The sequence below is a fragment of the Colossoma macropomum genome, unplaced genomic scaffold (assembly GCF_904425465.1).
Source record: "Colossoma macropomum unplaced genomic scaffold, Colossoma_macropomum, whole genome shotgun sequence".
Lineage (NCBI taxonomy): Eukaryota > Metazoa > Chordata > Actinopteri > Characiformes > Serrasalmidae > Colossoma > Colossoma macropomum.
The window spans coordinates 21,674,524-21,694,061 of record NW_023494806.1 but is presented as its reverse complement, the minus strand read 5'-3'; the positions used below and the strand labels follow the sequence as shown (position 1 = coordinate 21,694,061).

Here is a 19,538-nt window from a genome sequence, read left to right as displayed (position 1 = left end):
TGGTCTCAGCCAACATCAGACCAACATAGTTCCACTCTCTAACACTGGTCTCAGCCAACATCAGACCAACATAGTTCCACTATCTAACACTGGTCCCAGCCAACATCAGACCAACATAGTTCCACTCTCTAACACTGGTCTCAGCCAACATCAGACCAACATAGTTCCACTATCTAACACTGGTCTCAGCCAACATCAGACCAACATAGATCCACTCTCTAACACTGGTCTCAGCCAACATCAGACCAACATAGTTCCACTATCTAACACTGGTCTCAGCCAACATCAGACCAACATAGTTCCACTATCTAACACTGGTCTCAGCCAACATCAGACCAACATAGTTCCACTATCTAACACTGGTCTCAGCCAACATCAGATCAACATAGTTCCACTCTCTAACACTGGTCTCAGCCAACATCAGACCAACATAGTTCCACTATCTAACACTGGTCTCAGCCAACATCAGACCAACATAGTTCCACTGTCTAACACTGGTCACCAGCCAACATCAGACCAACATAGTTCCACTGTCTAACACTGGTCACCAACCAACATCAGACCAAAGATTGATAAAGATAAACTTTGTTTTGAGAGTTGATGTCTTTGCCTTGGTCCTTGTGCTGTCTTCAGCACTGTAAACTAAATTATGGGTAAAAGGAAGTGATTCTCATCATGTGTGGCTGGAAACCTCAACGTTTAAAGGAAATCCACATTCTGCTGTTCATGGTATGAAGAGCTGGACGGTTCTGCTTTCTATTTCTTGGCTGAAGTCTGCAGGAAGAAACACAGCACAGGAACCTAATCATGAAATCTCTCTTTTTTCTTGCGCTTACTTTTAATCTGACATCAGCAGGTGAGTTCATGCTAATTACAACATACTGTATATGTAAACCTTAAGATTTAAAGGTTAAAGTTTTTTTGGAGGCTGTAAAGTTAGATACTCAGTGGTGCAGCCCTTAACTTCCTGATTACTGCTATTGCTGTAGAGCAGACCACAAACTGGTTTAATATTCCCACAGGATTTGAACAACCAGCCCTTAACTCACAGCTAAATGTACAAGAACTAGTTCTTTAAAGCTGCACTATGTAAGATGCCTGCAGCATGTTCCAAAAAAGATCATATCTCTGAAACAATAACTTTACAATTTTTTCCAAAATTAATGCACAGTGTAAAGGGCAACAAGTATTTTATGTCAGAAACTGAAAACTGACAAAGATGGAGATGCAAGGTTTCAACAGCAGTGATATGTTGCTCCCAAATGTGTTCAGCGTTGATGGTGCTTTAATAGATGTGCAGGTTACCAGCTAATACCCCATATACAATGACAGACCCTGGTTTAGACTTTACGCTGGTAACAATCAGCACGGTCCATTTTCTCTTTGGCCCAGAGAACACAACGTCCATTATTTCCATAAACAATCTGAAAGGTTGACTCATCAGACCACAATACATGGTTCCACCATGCATCGGTCCATTTCAGATGAGCTCGAGCCCCGAGAAGTCAGCAGTGTTTCTGAATGTTGATATATGACTTCCACTGTGCATGGTCTAGTCTTAACTTGCATTTGTGGACGCAGCAACAGACGGTGTTTACTAACAGTTTAATTGATATTGATAGTTAATTTATGAAAGTGTTCCTGAACTCATGTGGTAATGTCTATCACAGAAGCATGCTGGTTTATAATGCAGTGTTGTCTGAAGGGTCAAAGGTCATGTGCATGCATTTAGGTGAAATAACTCTTTGCATCTTTGAATGTTCTTCTTAAACAGTCAGACTCTTTGCTGATGCATTTCCTGTTAAAGTAGCAAGCCTCAACCCATCCTTACTCATAAAGGACCCAGCCTTTCCAAGATGTTAAATTCATGAACATAAACAGTAAATTCAGAAAAACATAGTAATTGATTGTGTTTTCTGTACATGATGTGAACTTTTTTACACTTAGAAAATCAACCACTGCATGGAATTTGACCAGGAGCATCCAAACATTTGCATGTGACTGTATATGTGTAACTTTACAGGCTTACAGGTTAAAAATTGAGTCAAAAGAAAAAAAATATGCTGCAAACTCAGTTGACAGGCCTTAACTGCTAATGCTTTAAAGGAGACCACAAACAGCTTTAATAGTGCAGCTACACTGGTCCTTTGAAGCCATTCAAAGGAGAACAAATTTTTGCATAGTCCAGTGGTTGAGCTGTAAACAGAGCCATTCAGAGTGGTTTGGTGTGAAATGGTTCAGGTTTACAGTGGTGGTGATAGGAACCAGGGGTCGCCATGACTACAACACAAATATAGACATTTTATTTACTATCCACATAAACCGACAAGTGTTTTCTGAGTTTTATATGGAATGATGATGATGGTAAAATAGTCATAAATCTAAGTTTTATTTTGGGACTATTTTGCCTCACAACGTGCTGCATGTGGACCTCCACCATGAATGGATTTTAAGGCCAAAACCTTCTCAGTGTCACGTGTGGACGTCTGGTTCCTATCACGACCACTGTAAACAATTCTGACTTGGTAAGTTTCTCTGGAACAGAGCTTTTCACACCAAACCACTCTGAATGACTCTGTTTACATCTCAACAGTTTAATTATGTAGAACTTTTGAAAACTCAGTGGAATTCCCCAATTCCGGCAAATTCTGGCCTGAATGATCAATAAAAACCTCTGAAGACTTACAACATATCAGTTTTATTTCTGTTTGCATGCATATGATTCTGACTGTAACAAATTGTATGATGTTTCCTCAGAAAAATTTCAGTCATTAATTGTTTTAATTTTCATCTTTACAGCTACACACTCTCTGCAGTACTTCTACACTGCAGTAACTCCAGGAATAAACTTCCCAGAGTTCTCTGTGGTGGGTCTGGTGGATGGAGAGCAGATTGTGTACTATGACAGTAACATCAGGAAGATGATCCCCAAGACAGAGTGGATAAAGAAGAGCGATGCTGATGATCCAGATTACTGGAACAGAGAGACCCAGAGTGGTCAGCATCATCAGGAGAACTTCAGAACCAGTGTGGGTAATGTAATGCAGCGCTTCAACCAGACTGCAGGTAATTACAGATCTATTTGCATTTTAGAATTCAGCGCAAAAGTTTAATTTTCTTTTTGTTCATACGGCCACATTTAAGGATTATATCTGGTGCCATATTGCAGAAACATCCTATATTTGATCCTAAATTAAAATCTGACAGAAAATTTTTCATAATTTTGTATTACAGAAGAAAATCCTGTCTTAATCCAGATTTTTTCTTACAGCATCTTATCTTATGTTTGTAAATCTTAAACTACTTGACCGAAGTCAATAATCAATTGTTATGTCTGTTACTTACAGACATGCACAGCTAAAATGTAAACATGTAAAAAATGTCAGTTAAAAACATTAAAAACTAAACTAAAGTGTGATGAAGTGGATGTAAGAATGTTGTGACAGCAATGTTAAATACAGCTTCGCCGTCTTCAGTTTCAGTCTCCATTTCCCAAACGCTTTAGCCGAGTGCGCTAATGTTACTGCTCCTAATAAACAGACACACGTTCAGCTCCATCTCCTCATTATTCACCACCATCACTGTTATATTTTATCATCAACGTTAACACGCGAAGGTGATCAGAGGGGCGGTGGAGATCGAGTCTGCAGCGTCTGAGATCTTTAAAACGCAGAGTTAGAAAAGAAAAACATCTCACAGTGAAAGCAGCTTTATACAGTACAAATAAATGGAGCTCATTATGCTGGTAGTGAACTATGCTGCTGACACAGCTGCCTAAAAACCATAGTAACGGACCTTAAACAGAAGTGAGGACCCTGTTGGGGTTCATCCTAAAGTTAGGACAGGATTTAGGAGGTTTAGTCTAGTTAGGATGTTTGTGTGATGCTGTTTTCTTATCTGGAGTTCATGATGAGATTATGAAGTTAGGAACTGTTATTCTGTAATAGCTACTGTCCGAAATTCAGTCCGTACTGAAGTCGTCATGGGCAGTCAGGGGTTCCAAAGGGCAACACGAATAAAACTTAATGCAATTTACTGTATATTACAGTTACTCTTATATTATTAGTGTAATTATAATAAAAAAGTATGTAGCAAAGCACCTCACAGCCAGAAAGAATATCAACAAGACAACAAGAGTCAATGTTAGCCTTTTTAAAGTCTACATGTTTTAGAATTAACATTATACCTAATCATGAGAGCTCCTATGATGAAACATTTCTATCCTGATGGGAGTGGTCTCCATTATTTTTGCCAGCTTTGCCATAAAAGCTCTCAAAAAAGAGAGTAGATGCATGCCTGCAAATTGTCAGACAGCACCGTTGAAGAATGTGTGCTCTGAAGTTGAGTTGTTCACTGAAAACCTGAAACTGCCCTTTAACCAAAATAACATCATAACAGCTGTGAAGCATGGTGGTGGGGGTGTGTTGTGGTTTGGGGCTGCTTTTCTGCCTCTGGGCCTCCTCACACTGTCATTATAGAGTGAGCCAGGAATTTCACACTGGACCAGAGAGACGTGTCTCATATCCTATCATTACTATTATTGGATGCACTGTGAGCACACAGTTGTTACACAAAATTAAAATTGCTAAGTGCTCATTATTGATTGATTTAACTACAGCAACTATAAAAGGCCACTTAAGTGTGAATTATATCCCTTTTCATGTATTTTAAAGAGTGGTACTTTGTTAATTTGCATTTAAATATCAAATAAACACAACAACAGCATTCAGAAATGACTGGAATTGCTTACTTTTTCTATTTTTCTTCAATTCTTTTTAAATAAATTAATAAGTGATTAAAAGTCAAGATTAGATGTCAAAACAAAATTTTCATGGGAGGTACTTACTCTTTCACAGCACTATAGTGATTCCAGTGACTGACACTGATTGTGCCTTGAAGCACATTCAGTGGCATCTCTTTGTATTATTTTGCATCAGTTTATGATGCAGATGAATGAGGTTCACTGTTTCAGTAGATCCTGTGCTTTAATTTGTTTTATTATGCTCCAGCATTACATTCCTGTGTGTCTCTGCAGGAGTTCACACAGTGCAGTGGATGTACGGCTGTGAGCTGCACGATGATGGAACCAAGAGAGGATACATGCAGTACAGTTATGATGGAGAAGACTTCATCAGTCTGGATCTGAACACTCTCACCTGGACTGCAGCCAACGCTAAAGCTGTTATTACCAAACAGAAGTGGGAGAGTACAGCCTGGGCTGCTCAGGTGAAGAACTACCTGGAGAACCCCTGTATTGAGTGGTTAAAGAAGTATGTGGGTTACGGCAGATCCACTCTGGAGAGGAAAGGTAAAGTGCTCTCACCCTCATCACTGAAAACCTGCTGATCATTTACTCATTGATCACTCATCAGAATGTCACTGATGCCTCTCTTTACTTTCACTCAGTGTAATACAGCAGACCCTCTGATTTCTGTAGAGGGTAATAAAACATCATCACGTTATGTTATTATTTTAGTGCCTCCACTGGCCATATGGATCTTAATCAGCCACTGTATAATATATACATGTTTTTTTTTTTTAAGTTATTAATGTTATGACTTATTATTCAGTATCTTTAATGGATTACTCAGTATCTACTATGAATTATTCAGTTACTCCTATTAATTATTCAGTTACTGCTATTAATTATTCAGGATCTACTATGAATTATTCAGTATCTACTATGAATCATTCAGTATCTACTATGAATCATTCAGTATTTACTATTAATTATTCAGCGTCTACTATATTTTTTTAGTATTTACTATCAGTTATTCAGTATCTACTATGAATTATTCAGTATTTACTATTAATTATTCAGTATCTACTATGAATCATTCAGTAGCTATTCAGTAGCTATTTTTCTAAGTAACTGCAGTTTGCAGTTTGGCCAAAAGGCAATAATTACTTTATCAAAATTCAGGTTCGACACGCAGCTGAACTCCCGGAAAGCAGAATGTTTACACTGGGTTTCTGCACTAAAAAATCCACGTTTTATATATATTGTGATTCTAATGGAATAAATATTGTATTTCTCTATAATGCTGATCCAGGTAGATTATCAATATGGAGATCATTAGATTTCTGCTTTGGTCCATAATTCTCATATCAGAGAGTCTTTCGTGTTTAAAATACCAGCTGGTAGAGTCCAAATGCTGCACCTTAGCTTGTTCAGGATCACATCAGTCAAACATTTACTTTTGTTTAATATGCAGTTGAAAATAAGTTAAAAATGTGCCATAACTTCAGAACATTTATGTCCTATTTTTTCCAGTGTGTTAAATTCAGTGAATAAACAGTAAGTGTGTATTAAAATGTGCTGGTCTGTGTCTCTGTAGAGGACGTGTTCACTTACTTAGAAAATCAACAACAACATGTTATTTCTCTCCCTCTCTCTCTCTCTCTCTCTCTCTCTCCCTCTCTCTCTCTCCAGTCTCTCCTGAGGCATCTCTGTTCCAGAAGGACTCTTCTTCTCCAGTGGTGTGCCATGCTACAGGTTTCTTCCCCAAAGCAGTGATGATCTACTGGCGGAAGAATGGAGAGGATCTGCATGAGGAGGTGGAGCTCAGAGAGACGATACCCAACCTGGATGGAACCTTCCAGAAGAGGAGCGTTCTGACTGTCTCACCTGAGGAGCTGAAAAAGAACGACTACAGCTGTATCATTCAACATCCTGGAATGGAGAAGGAGATGATGCTGCAGGCGTCTGACCGCAGAATCCTGTCAGGTAGGAGAATCTGATTCCGAGGTGGCAGTAAACCCCTCTGTACTCTCAGACTCGTTTGGTTGGTGAAGCAGCTGAAGGAGACTGACAGATCTACCTCACTGGTGTTTCAGACAGAGGCTCACATGGAGGCTTGTTTGGTGTCGTCATCAGTGCAGTCCTGGCTGTTCTCCTCCTCTTTTCACTGTGGAAGATGATGAAGGAGTCCGGTAAGGAAAAACTGGAAGCTGCACACAACAGTCTCTATGGAGACACACAGAGGTCAGACGTACGTGCGGCTGCAGTTTGAGGGCAGGCTCCACAGAGGACGGCTGACCATGCGCTGGTGAGGTGCAGGGCTGAAAATGAACACCGAAATCAGACATAAAGAAGTTCAGGGCTAAAGAGAAGAGTTTAGTGATAAGGAGACAGTGATGTTAGGGGCTGCTCAGATAACACCTTTCTACACTGACCTGTCAGCAGGTCTCCTTGTGGGCATTCCTCCAGTGGAATGGAAACCAACCCATCAGATATTATTATTAATATAATCACATAAAATGGTTTAATTCCAAATTGTACTTGTACAATTGTACAACTTTTTCAATGTAAATCAAATAACTAAAATCAGGGCTGGACTAGGGGCCTCCAAAACAGGCTGATATTGAAAGTTGGTGTTAAATGTGAGGCACAAAGAGTCTCATGAATCTCATACATATCTAAAACATAGATAGCTAGCACAGCTGAGTAACCCCCCCAAAAGGCCAGAGACCGCCGACAGGCCCAAAGTTTTATTACTCACTTCTGTAACCTAAGAATAGCTCAACCAGCTTGCATTAAAATCCCTGTACTTACTGAATAATAAGCCTTAGTATGTAAGGAGCCTGAGATTTAAAGGGGTCAACAACTACAGTGCTACTGTCATGTTACCCAAGTAAAAAAGTAACCAACCGCTCCTTCAGTTTGTGTTCTAAGTGTGTGTTTCCATCTAGCCGCTGTGTGTAGCCACAATTAAAGAAACTCCCCCAACACCTCGCCTCTGAGACACCACTGATAATTTACACCTGGTTTAAAAAACAGAAAAATCCATGTAAATCCGACTAGGGCACGCGACTCAAAATTTAGTAAATTAAGTGGAATTTGTAATCAGCCGCACGTCCAGTAGCTCCGCCCATTGTCTGAGTGATCCTCTCACATTTTGTGTGACTCACCCTCAAATGCAAATACTCGAGGAAGACATTTTGTGCTCTTCTTTACACACAACCTATAAACTGCACGTTTAGACTTGTGCACCAGTTTCATACAAACATGCTGAAAGAATGCATCTGATTTACTCCTGAAACTGAAAATCAACCAGTATATTGTACAAAAAAGTTCATTTTTATGTTGGACAGTTAAATGAGAGGTTCAGAAAAATGTCATTTTGCTTTATTGACAGTTATTTTAGCTATGTTAGCTTTTTCCCACAAAGAGGTCATTTCTACATTTGTTTTTACATCACATTTTGGTTAACTGGTCCACAATTGGTCACAGTTTGGCCTAAACAGCTCACTCCCACCCTCTCCTAATACTGACTATTATTATACCAAATCTGAAGTCAGAGTAGAAAACATATTTGGGACTTTTAACCGACTTTAGACTTCAATAATTTTGCTTTGTGTGACTCTATACCTTAGTTATGTACATTTTATTAAAACAAATATTAAAGTTTACCATTTTGTCACTACCAAAACAAACATAACACACCAAACTCTCCCACATGTTTCAGTAGGGACAATTTTAGTTCATTTTGAGCAGAACTCAAAAACACTAGCCAGTAAATGACCAGCACAGCTTTGAACAGCTGTACAAACAATCATAATATTTTTATTAAAACACCAAAAGGTTTTCTTAATTGTATAAAGTTCTGGATAAGGTTCATTGTTTTTTTATAGTTTTTACCCTGCAGTTTGAACTAATTCAGTACAATTAATTCAGAATATCATGTTTATTTTTGGTCATTTCAGTTTAGCAGCATTACACGCTATGATTGGTATCAGCACAGAGTTCTTAACCCTGCCTCCCTCTCTCTCCTCCAGAACCTTCAGACGAGTCTGTGTTAACCAAGGTCATCTTCTCTCCAGTGGATTATGAGTCTACAGGTCAGTTTTAGAGCTGAGACTGTATGAATGGCAGGACATCTTTCACCAGTGAATCACTGTTGTTTTTATATTTGTCTTCACAGAAATGAAGTAGAGAAGAAGATGAAGAACTCAGACCAGATGATTGTTATTTTATCTTTATAGTGTTCAGTATTGCAGTGTTGGGTATATAATAAACAGACACTTGAAGCTTATAAAAGTAATTCCATATGTTTTATCTGAAGATTGTAAAAGACATTGTCTCTATTCCTAACAACTAGCCAAAAACTGCTTAGACTACGGCTCGTATTTACAGTCGTTAAATGGATCCTATTGTAAATCAAAGCGTGATTGGTTGATTCTACTGTTCGATTCTTGTGTTAATCTAGTGTGTAAGGCCTTCAGTTCAGCTCCTAAAGTCCTAACCAATGGGAGAGCTTGCTCGGCCTTATCTACCTAGATACCACAGAGAACACAAAAATCTGATTGGATGATGGGAGCACAGCCCAGCTTGGAGGAGGAAAGAAACATGCAGCATCTCACTACACCATTAAAAAAGATGGTACTTCAGCGCTTCTTGACTAAAGACAGTGGTTCTACATAGAACCATGAACACTCAGTGAACCATTTGCATGATTAAATGGTTCTTTGCATAGAGAAATTATTTTTCAGACTGATGGAGAATGTGACTCAAAGAATCATTTGCAGGATTAAGTGGTTCTTTGGTAGGTGAAGTGATTCTTCAGATTGATCCAGAATGTGTTGTATTTTGAAAATGGTTTTATATAGCACCAAATGGGTTCTTCTATTGTTATGATGTCAAGCTTGTTTCAATAGAAGAACCTCCTTTGGAGCTACATAGAACCATCGTTCGAAATACGTCACATTCTGCATCAATCTGAAGAATCATTTCACCTACCATAGAATCATTTAATCGTGCAAGTGATTCTTTAAATGTTCATGGTTCTGTATAGAACCCTTGAAGAACCCTCTTTTTAAATAGTGTAATACTGTATATGCATGTCTCAGAAACTGGCCTGAAACCAATGTAATCAAACCCTGCAGTTGAGTTTAACAGCCAGCTCAGGATGTGCTAAATGGCTAATAACAGGCTAATCCAGTAATATTCAGAGTTAGGCTTTATGTTTAAATATTTGCTTCATGAATAAAATATGACATCAATGTAGGATCTGCTAACAGGATAACAGCTACCTGCCAACAGGCTAATTAGGCCCATTCAGAAGTATCCAGTTACAGGCTTTAAGTTGAAATCTTTACTGAAAGGGTTCTGCAATGAACTGCTTGGTGAACCACAGTTAGCCTGCTGCTCGCAATAACGGAAACTGGCAGTATGCTAGCGGTGTGAGTTGCATGAAGAAAGGTTTAACTGCATTAAACATGCTTGGTGTGACTGACACACGGCTGTATCCAAGTATCAGCATAAACAAAATTAAAATGTTCATTAAATTACTGAAATATTTGCGGCCTAAAAATGACAGAATGGCTAAGCATAGCATAGTGTATGAGCTGCCCAGTCAGTGTTGTTGTGCTAGGTTGTTGCGTACTGTCTCCACATCCGTGTAACACACAAATGAGTCTTCAGTATCCCAGTGTTTGACCTCCAGGGACCTGGCCAGTGCCTGAAATCATATTCACTATGTACTGATACACTACATACAGAACTAGTGAGCGAAACAGGACACAGCCAAGGTTCATTCCTACTTAACATTTACCCCAGAATTTCTCATGGCTGTCCCCAGATGTTCTCACGTTTAGCCCCATAAAATAAAGATATCAATTATGTTGATTATGTATATGAAACTTGAAACATATCAATTACATATAACAATTCAGTTAACACACTTATGCTTTTCCTGTACTTTTAATACACGATGACTCTTTATTGGCAGAATAGATAGATGGAACAGAAAAACTCAGGCACACACTGTGATCAATGCTGCAGTATTTATTGAGTTTTATGAGTAACATATTGGCAAAGCATGAACTCCTGTCTACTAATACAGAGCAAGCAGAGATAACATAGCTTTTATATAATGTGAAAGTCAACTGTTTTACGTCAACTGTTCTATATTTCATGTACTTTAATGTGATATGTATGGTAAAAGGATCTGCTGCATTCGTAGTGTACAGTCGAATACCACAACATGTTTCCCTAAACTTCACTCACTGACAAATAAAGATCATGAGCTGAATTCAGTCTGTAAATATTTATATGAAACAAGTTTTGTAGAAGAATTTCATGAATTCTTCAAATTTGACAACTGCACTTTTGAATTAGTGTTACATGGTCATTTGCTTCAAACGCTTCTTATTGGCTTCTATTACAAGTGAGTTTATGTCAGCAAATTTTCTGCTCTTCTCCACTGTAAATGACTGAAAATGAGGTACCTTATTACATTTCATAAGTTAACTCAACCTAGAACACCAACTCAAACGTCTTAGTCTAGTCCGCGGTTCTCCTAACAGGTTAGCTAAACAAAAAAGATTGAGATTCTTTTTCATCACACAATCCCACCTAGTATTTCCTCCTCTTGGGCTCCCACTTACGGATGGCTGTGGCATCACTGGGGTTTAAACTCAACGTCAACCACTTGAGAGGCCCTGACGCTTCTCATGTTCCATACAGATGTAGTAACAGGGAGTGCAGCAGTCTAAATATCAACCTCACCATTAAGGGTTTGTGAGTTTAAAACCCAGTGAAGCCACAGCCATCCATAAGTGGGAGTCCAAGAGGATAAAACGCCTGGTGGGATTGATGGTTCCAGCTAGTGGGAGATTTACCTAACAGAATTAAAAATGTGAGAACCTTTGACTAAGAAGTTTGAGTTGGGTGAACTCAAGTGTCCTCAAGTTAACTCAAGAAAAGCTGTGTGAAAATTATCATTTTAAGTTGAGCTGACTTTTCATCTGTATGTGAATTCAGGCAAACATGCTGAAATGACTGTTCATGGTAGATGGAGGGGATGAAAAACATCCCCTCAGATTGAAAGCTATTATGTAACAGACAAGTAGAGAACTGTAACTGGCTGTAAGTTATCATAGGAAGCAATCTGGTAGAAATCTGAAGATGAAATTTTGTAAGTAAGTTTTTAACTTCAGTTTCCAGAGATACCTGTAGAAGCTCTTTCCAGGTAAACAATCATCTCTTGTGACCCTGATTGCCATATCATACTGAATGCTGTCACGATTCTGAGGCTGATCCAATTGCTGATCCAGCTGCTATAGCAGATGCTAAAGAGCATAGAAGATGCAGTTTTGCATTGCATAAGAAAATAAAGTTTCATAGTACGGTCCTGTGCAAAAGTTTGGGCTTACTTGTCAAATGACATGTTGTTGATTTTCGAAGTGAAAATAAGTTAACACATCTTCTACATTATCCTTTTTTAATGCTCAAGTGCTGTTTATTTGCTGAATTTGACATGCTAAGGAAAAAAAGTACAACATAAAATGTAGCCTGTGTAAAAGTTATAGCTCATATTATATTTTGTGTTTTATTTTTTCCCATGTTAAAATAGACGATATGCACTAAAATTTGCAGAAAAGTACAAATATTTAGGTGTTCTCTGTAGAGGATGTGTTCACTTATTTTTACCCAGAAAATCAACACGCTATTTAACCAGCTGTGTTCAAACTTTCGCATACAGCTGTAATGTTAAAGGTCTTTAAGCTCAAGTCGGGGAGATGCCCATTCAGGCAACACGTTGCATATAATATGGAGCCAGGATACGTTTATGATCATCGCCTAAATATCTGTTAGCTTGAAAAAGCTACAATGCTAACAGTGCTAACTGAGCAGATAATAGCATTGAGGTCAAAGCAGGTCTGTTCATCATCGCTGGATGTGGTGTTTAATGGAGATCAGATAAACAGTGTCCTATCCAGCCAGATCTGCACCTGCACCTGCACAGTATTCATTATCCTGCCCACAATGCCTACACCTATTGTTATTATCACACTGATACAGAGGAATCTGATCTGCTATTTTCCTGAAGCAGTCTGACAGCTCTTCCTTGTCCACGTCTTCTCTGTAGATCTGAGAGAAAACGAAAGCCCTCGGCCCTTGGAGGGAGTTGAGCTCATCAAGATAATTATAAATACACCTGAAAATTCCTGTTAATTTTTTTCCTTTTGTCGTTTGTTTATCATGAATCTTTCTTGTTTTCTTGTCTGCCTCTTCATTTAGGCACCTTTTCAAACAGGGGGAGTTGTATGTGTAGAAGATCACACAATCTTCATCATTTCTTCCCTGTTTGCTCTCTAACAATTGTTTTATCACCTTCCGTTCATTTTCTATTAACAGCTTGTACTCTGAATGTCTTTCATTCTTAGATCTGGCCGCAATGACCATTTGTCCTTCATACACATCTCTCGTCTCCGGGTTGTTCTTGAAATTACTGACTTCCGTTTTAAGAGGTTCAAGACCCTGTTCATTAAAACCTTGTAGACACTGATTTTTTGCGATCCTGACTGCCATAGCATACTGAAAGTCTTCTCGACGATTTGATTGTGTTACAGATGGTGATCCAGATGAAGATGACGATCCAGATGAACGAGATGCCGGGTCTTTATTGGCACTGCATAGAAATAATGAAGGATTACACTCTGGTAAGAAGAATGTCACTGTGGAACATTTCTCATCAATCAGGGTTAAAATATTTATACTATTATGACTCTATTTAACTATAACAAAACTATAACAAGATACAAATTACAAAAAAGTGACCAAGGAAAAAGAGACAGGAAAAATCTAGAAATTAAATCGCAATGTTTTTATGCTTTTCCATTTTTTCTTACAGTACAACATGAACATAAAACAATTCAGTAACTATTCAGGTTTAGATAATAAACGCCATAAAACCTGCTTTTGGGGCACTGCCTTGACCTACATGAACCTCAGAGACACTACTAAAAAATGAAAATGTTTTTCTTATTTATGATGTTAGGAAGAAACATTGTTATATACACAGAAGCTTCTGTGTTGTCTTGTAGATCAGTCAATCACTACTTACTGCACATTTATCACACTGACTATGTGCTTCAGTGCGGTCAGGTCTATGGGTTTCCGGGTTTCAGTGTTGCTGATTCCTGAAGAGGGCAGAGAGAGGAGGAGCACTGCCCTCAGCACACCTGTCCACACCTGCACACAGTTTCAAACACTCATAAACAACAGAAGCAGGGTTACTTTCAAAAAGCATGTCATTACTGATTACCGGTTAAAATATATATAACTGTTACCTAATTCAGAGAATTTCTATATTAAAGTAATCTGACTAATTACGTTTGGATGACAAAAATAGATTATTGACAGATTACTTAAATATTGTGTCTCCCTGTAACAAAGTGGCTTTATTTGGGGCAGTCCAGTACTCACAGTCACAGCAGGCAGGGGTCAAAACTAAGGCAGGCAATGTAAGAGTTATATATCCATAATCAATCAATCAGAAAGCTAAGCAGCAATCAATATCAGTGGTGCTATAGGAACACCTACAAAGCAAGCATTGTAAGTTTTTTTTCTTGAATCCATATTAAGGATGTTTAGTTTTTGAATGAAAGAAATTGATTTTTGATACCATTGTTTAAAGTATTATAAGTCACATAGTATCCACCTGAACTTAAACCCATTTAATGTCATATCCTGTGTGACTGAATGTGTTAGCTATCTATAGTAACTGTTTTTATGTGAGGGTAGTTGTTCACTGATATCAAATGAGACCCATATGTTGAAATATAGTGGAAGAAAGAAATAAAAACCACAAATAATAAAAGGCACAAATAAGCTAAATTTGCTAAAGTGTAGTGTTACTTTAACATGTTACCTAACCTATATTAATAAACAATTGTTATAAGGCTTTTTTAACTCTGTTTTCATTTAAGTGTAATGGTCGCCTGAGAACACAGTAGTACCTCTTGTTTATTTTGTGTACATATTTGGTGATTTAAGCCATCAGGGAGAAGCAGTAATGTAAGTAATGATGCAGAGTTACAAGGAGCAGAAGTCACTTTAGATTATTCACTCTGGATTTATGAGCACTTTATAACATTTCATATATGCCTAATTTCATTATAGACTATACATTACGTGCATATGCACCTTTGGCAACAAGACATTTGTTAATGTGTAATGAAAAGGTTCAGTAAATCAATCACAATGATTTGTTTAGAAATCCCCATTTATATTTATATATACATTAAACCCACATTCCCTGGACACACTTGCTCTTGGAAAAGAAAATGAGAAGAAAGTCTACATTGAAACTGAAGTCCAAAAGTCCTTTATTTATTCAATGGGATTTTAATTTTAGGGCAGAAAGAGATGCTTGTACACATAATAGGCAATACAATAAATAATCAGACATGTAATGAGTACATAAAAGCAGTAGTGAACAAAAGTACAGTACTTCAGTAAAGTAGGTGTAACATACTACTTGACTAAAAGTATTCTATCTTAAGTAAAAGTACAAAGGTACTTGTTTGCTGATGAACTTAAGTATCAAAAGTACATTAAGGAGGCTGTAAAATGGTTAGTGGTTTTTATAGCTAGCATCTATTGATTTTAGCCAGTTTTACTGTTTCAAACTCATACGAAGCAGAAATAAAATTATTAATGTTATGTGTTTAAAATTCATTTTATTATTAGCATTTATGTGTGTTGTTGGACTGTTTGCTTCCATCATTCAATATATATGTATATGTATGTGTATGTATGTATTAGAGATGAAACGGTTACCGGTTTCACGGTAAACCGCGGTAAAATTTATGACGGTTAGTAGTACCGTTTGAACTTTACAGTATCGTTAAAACCGATCGATTACCGCGGTGTGAAAAACTCGGAGATTCGGAGATATTTCAGCCTTCTAAGAAGACCAAGTCTGACGTTTGGTCATATTTTGGGTTTTATAAGGATGCAGAAGGAAAGTTAATTGAAGATGACCACCCTGTCTGCAGAACAGGCCGAAAGAAAATAGCGGCGAAACGGGGCAACACATCAAACTTTATGAGTCATCTTCGCGACCACCACCCGCTACCTGCAAGAATGCAAGGTTAACTTTAACGGAGAAGTCTGTGGGGACTTCGAAATAGAAGAAATGTCACAGTTTGTGTGGTTTAACTTTTGCTTATGGTTCGTTAATAATGTTAAATGAAGCTTTTAGCGTCAAAAAAAAAGAAAAAAAAAAAACAAACAAACGGTGAATCAACTGTGAATCGAAACTAAAGCTTGTAACACACATTTCTGTGGAGCAGAGTCTCCAAAATGAGCTCTGAGTTAACAGTCATACAAACTCTGGAACGAGACACTGCAACAGTTCAATCTGCACAGCTCCCCTTCCTCGTCTCGCTTGCAGTGTTTACTGTCTGAGAAGAGAATAACACCGTCTCAAATCACTCAGTGTCCCCTACATAGGGCACTACTGTTCAAACAAACATGATCATCATTAACAAGCACTTGAGCTTTAAATAGGGAATTTGTAGCCTGTTGTTAATGTTGATTATAGATGACTTAGTCGAACATTTCTTGCACTCTTTGGGTGAAGGATTTGCTATTTCATGATCCACGAAGTGCACTAGATAGGGAAGATAGTGTGCTTTGAGACGGGACCTCGCGCGTGTAAACACTGTGTGCTGATTTTAGAGAAAGCAGAGTTTCAGAGATTAAACTGTAGGAGTGTTTCTGCCGCAGCTGAGATGCATGTTAATTTTAAGTTATGTTTTAGTTTTAAATGCTTTTAGAAAAGCAGCTCCACAGGTGAAGACACGCTGTGTGAGTTCTACACTGTCTGCAGCTCACAGCGCGGTCACGCAGTTCCTCTGTGAGTTTGGCTGTTTTTCCTGGTGCACTGTATTGATTAGGGGTTCAGCGCCACAATGGCACAATAATGCTGCAGTTGCAGTTCGGACAGAAATCCCCCGAGTGCAGCACTTCTTAGAAGTAGTAATTTTCCATTAAGACCCGCCTCAGAGTTGGTCCAGATTTAATACTCTATGCAGGGAAATCCCTAGTTATTGTAATTATTACTACTACTACTACTACTACTAATAATAATAATAATAATAATAATAATTACAACAGTAATAATAATAATAAGAATAGTAATAATAATAATAACAGTAATAATACATTTGCTATTCTTTTGTTTACAGAGTATTACAAGTATTGTAAGTAATACAAAAGTAATACTAAAATTGTATTGACCTTATTTTTTAATGTTTATGCAAACAAAAAGTGCATATTGCTGCCAATTCTATTTGTGTTAATATAAAAGTTGGTGAAACGAGTTTCAGTTTGTGTATCAGTATTTATTTTTTAATTTATTTTACTTTTCAACACATTTGAACATATCGCGATAATACCGATAATCGTGATAATTTTGGTCATGATAATCGTGATATGAAATTTTAATATCGTTTCATCTCTAGTATGTATATATATATATATATATATATATATATATATATATGTGTGTGTGTGTGTGTATATATATATATATATATATATACACACACACATATATATATATATATATATATATATATATATATATATATATATATATACATACATATATTCCATGGGGAGATGAGGTAATGCCAGTAATGTTTATGACCAATTTGCATGAGATACATATGTAGAAAAGACAGAGATGGGAGCGGCGACTCAATTTGCACTCCATCTTCACTCCAGAAAAGAGCAGAAAAGATGTTAAAATACTTTCTTTTGATTACTCATTATCATTTACTCAGGACTTTTCCTTGCTGTCTGAAATGCAGTGTCAGTGTGTCAGTGTGTCACGGCCAGTCGCTTGGAAATTCACAACAAACAGTCAACTTCATCTCATATAATGAAAAGAAATTATGTCCTGTAATTTGGACATGTTCTGAGTTGTGCACGTGAGACAGGACAGTGACTGGACAGAACTGCCCATTCCATGCCGTTCTTCGCGCTGTGTCGCCGATGCGCACGCGCAAACGTGGTTGCTGAGATGCAGGCAGACGCAGCCGCAGCTGGAAGCTAAACGAAAGTGAAAGTTTCAGTGCCACATCTTTACAGTCACCCAGTTCGCCAACGTCTTCAACCTCTTCTGAAATAATATTTCTACCGCATTTCTGCACCATTCTTCGTTGTAAACACACGAGCCACCGCCGCCGCGCGTCTTCCCGGGCAGCGCTGTGAGCTGTGAGCCCCGCTAAGCTGGACTGCCACGTTTCAGTACAACACGAAAACGCAGCGGTCCTGGGGTTCACGCTGTGGTCTGAGGCGTCCAGTTTATTGTCCAGACAGCGGACGTTGGAGAGGAGAACAGATGGTACAGACGGGCGGCTAGGGTTAGCATTTAGCTTAGCTCGAACCCCCGAGCGTTTACCGCGTTTCCACTTTCTGCCACACCGTTTGCGACGCGTCCTCCCCCGGCCAGAGGCGTCACGCTGTCCCGAGGTCCCGAGGCCTGGTCGCGCAGCGCCTCCAACAGTCCGTCATTTATCATAGCAGAGCTCCGTTTTCCAGCATCATACTGGGTGTGGCGGTAGTGGACGTGTTCACCAGGGTGTCTGGTGCGCATCTTAGAAAGAACTGTTTCCAAAACGGACTACAATAAACAAAAAGCACAATATGTTCGTATTTTCCCAGAAGCAGCCGCCGCCATCTTGGACGGATTCCGTTACAACCCCACCCAGTACAGAAGTGGAAAAGGCCAATAAACACAAAGCGCAGCTCATTTCTGTAGATCATCACTTCTGCTCGATGAACATGGTGATTTAACACCTAATCTGTGTTTGAAGAATTCAGAAGAAGCACTGAGAACGTTTAAAACAAGCAGAAACTAGGAGATTTTCCTAAAGAGCTTCTTACCATGATGGGCCGAGATGTTCGCAGACGTGCTGAATCTTCTCAGTTTGGCTGGAATGTGCAGGGGGGGAGGAAGACCCCGTATATATAGCGTCCAGCAGGCAGTTCCTTTCACTTTCATTTCCATTTACTGCAAGATGACGTTTCAGATCAGAAGCCATTATTAAAGTTATGGTCAAGCTTGATTTCTGTGTATTTATTTTAAATGACTGCTAACAAGCAGCTTTACTACTCAGTTTTCTTCTTCGAAAGTCCTCACACGGTTTGCACAACAGTTTAGATCAAAGCAAGAACATTTTTCTTTGTTTGAATACAGAATACATTCAGTGAACACAATTTCCCAAATCCTTAATTCTCTTCTCACTCAGTCTCGGCCTTTAACAGAACTGTGTAGCTCAATCTGGAAATGCTTACGTACAGTGCTACATATCTGACATAGCCATGATTCTGCTGTGGGTAGTGCTCTTTAAAACCAGCAGAAAGAACACACATGGCAAAAGAACCCCACTCCCACCCCCCAAACCCAGGGTGCCACATTACCATGCCACCCTGCCAAAACTCCGTCCACCCCAGTGCCCCTGGTATCTACTGTGAATTATTCAGTATCTATTATGAGTCGTTCAATAAGTACTATGAATTATTCAGTATCTACTATTAATTATTCAGTATCTACTATGAATTATTTGGTAACTACTATGAATTATTCAGTATCTACTATGAATTATTCAGTAACTACTATGAATTATTCAGTATCTACTATTATTCAGTATCTAATATGAATTATTCAGCAACTGCTATGAATTATTCAGTATCTACTATAAATTATTCAGTATCTACCATGAATTATTCAGTAACT

General features: G+C 38.3%; 1 protein-coding gene and 1 pseudogene across 1 annotated transcript; one reads left to right on the top strand and one right to left on the bottom strand.

Moving 5' to 3' along the window:
• Window positions 1–753: 753 nt before the first annotated feature.
• LOC118827708 lies at window positions 754–8,935 on the top strand (annotated as a pseudogene).
• A 3,401-nt stretch (window positions 8,936–12,336) lies between these two features.
• LOC118827793 lies at window positions 12,337–18,795 on the bottom strand. Its single transcript, XM_036599266.1, has 3 exons — window positions 18,686–18,795; window positions 13,851–13,978; window positions 12,337–13,415 (listed from the first exon to the last, which is right to left on the bottom strand). Exons 1-3 carry the CDS (start codon window positions 18,686–18,688, stop codon window positions 12,716–12,718), a joined length of 831 nt encoding a protein of 276 aa, XP_036455159.1. The 5' UTR covers window positions 18,689–18,795; the 3' UTR covers window positions 12,337–12,715.
• Between the last annotated feature and the right edge of the window lie 743 nt (window positions 18,796–19,538).

What these genes read in the sequence shown, in the direction of transcription:
- LOC118827793 (XM_036599266.1), bottom strand. An exon ending in GTCAGTGTGATAAATGTGCA is followed by an intron (nt 13,416 to 13,850) that starts GTAAGTAGTGAT and finishes ATTTCTATGCAG; the next exon opens with TGCCAATAAAGACCCGGCAT.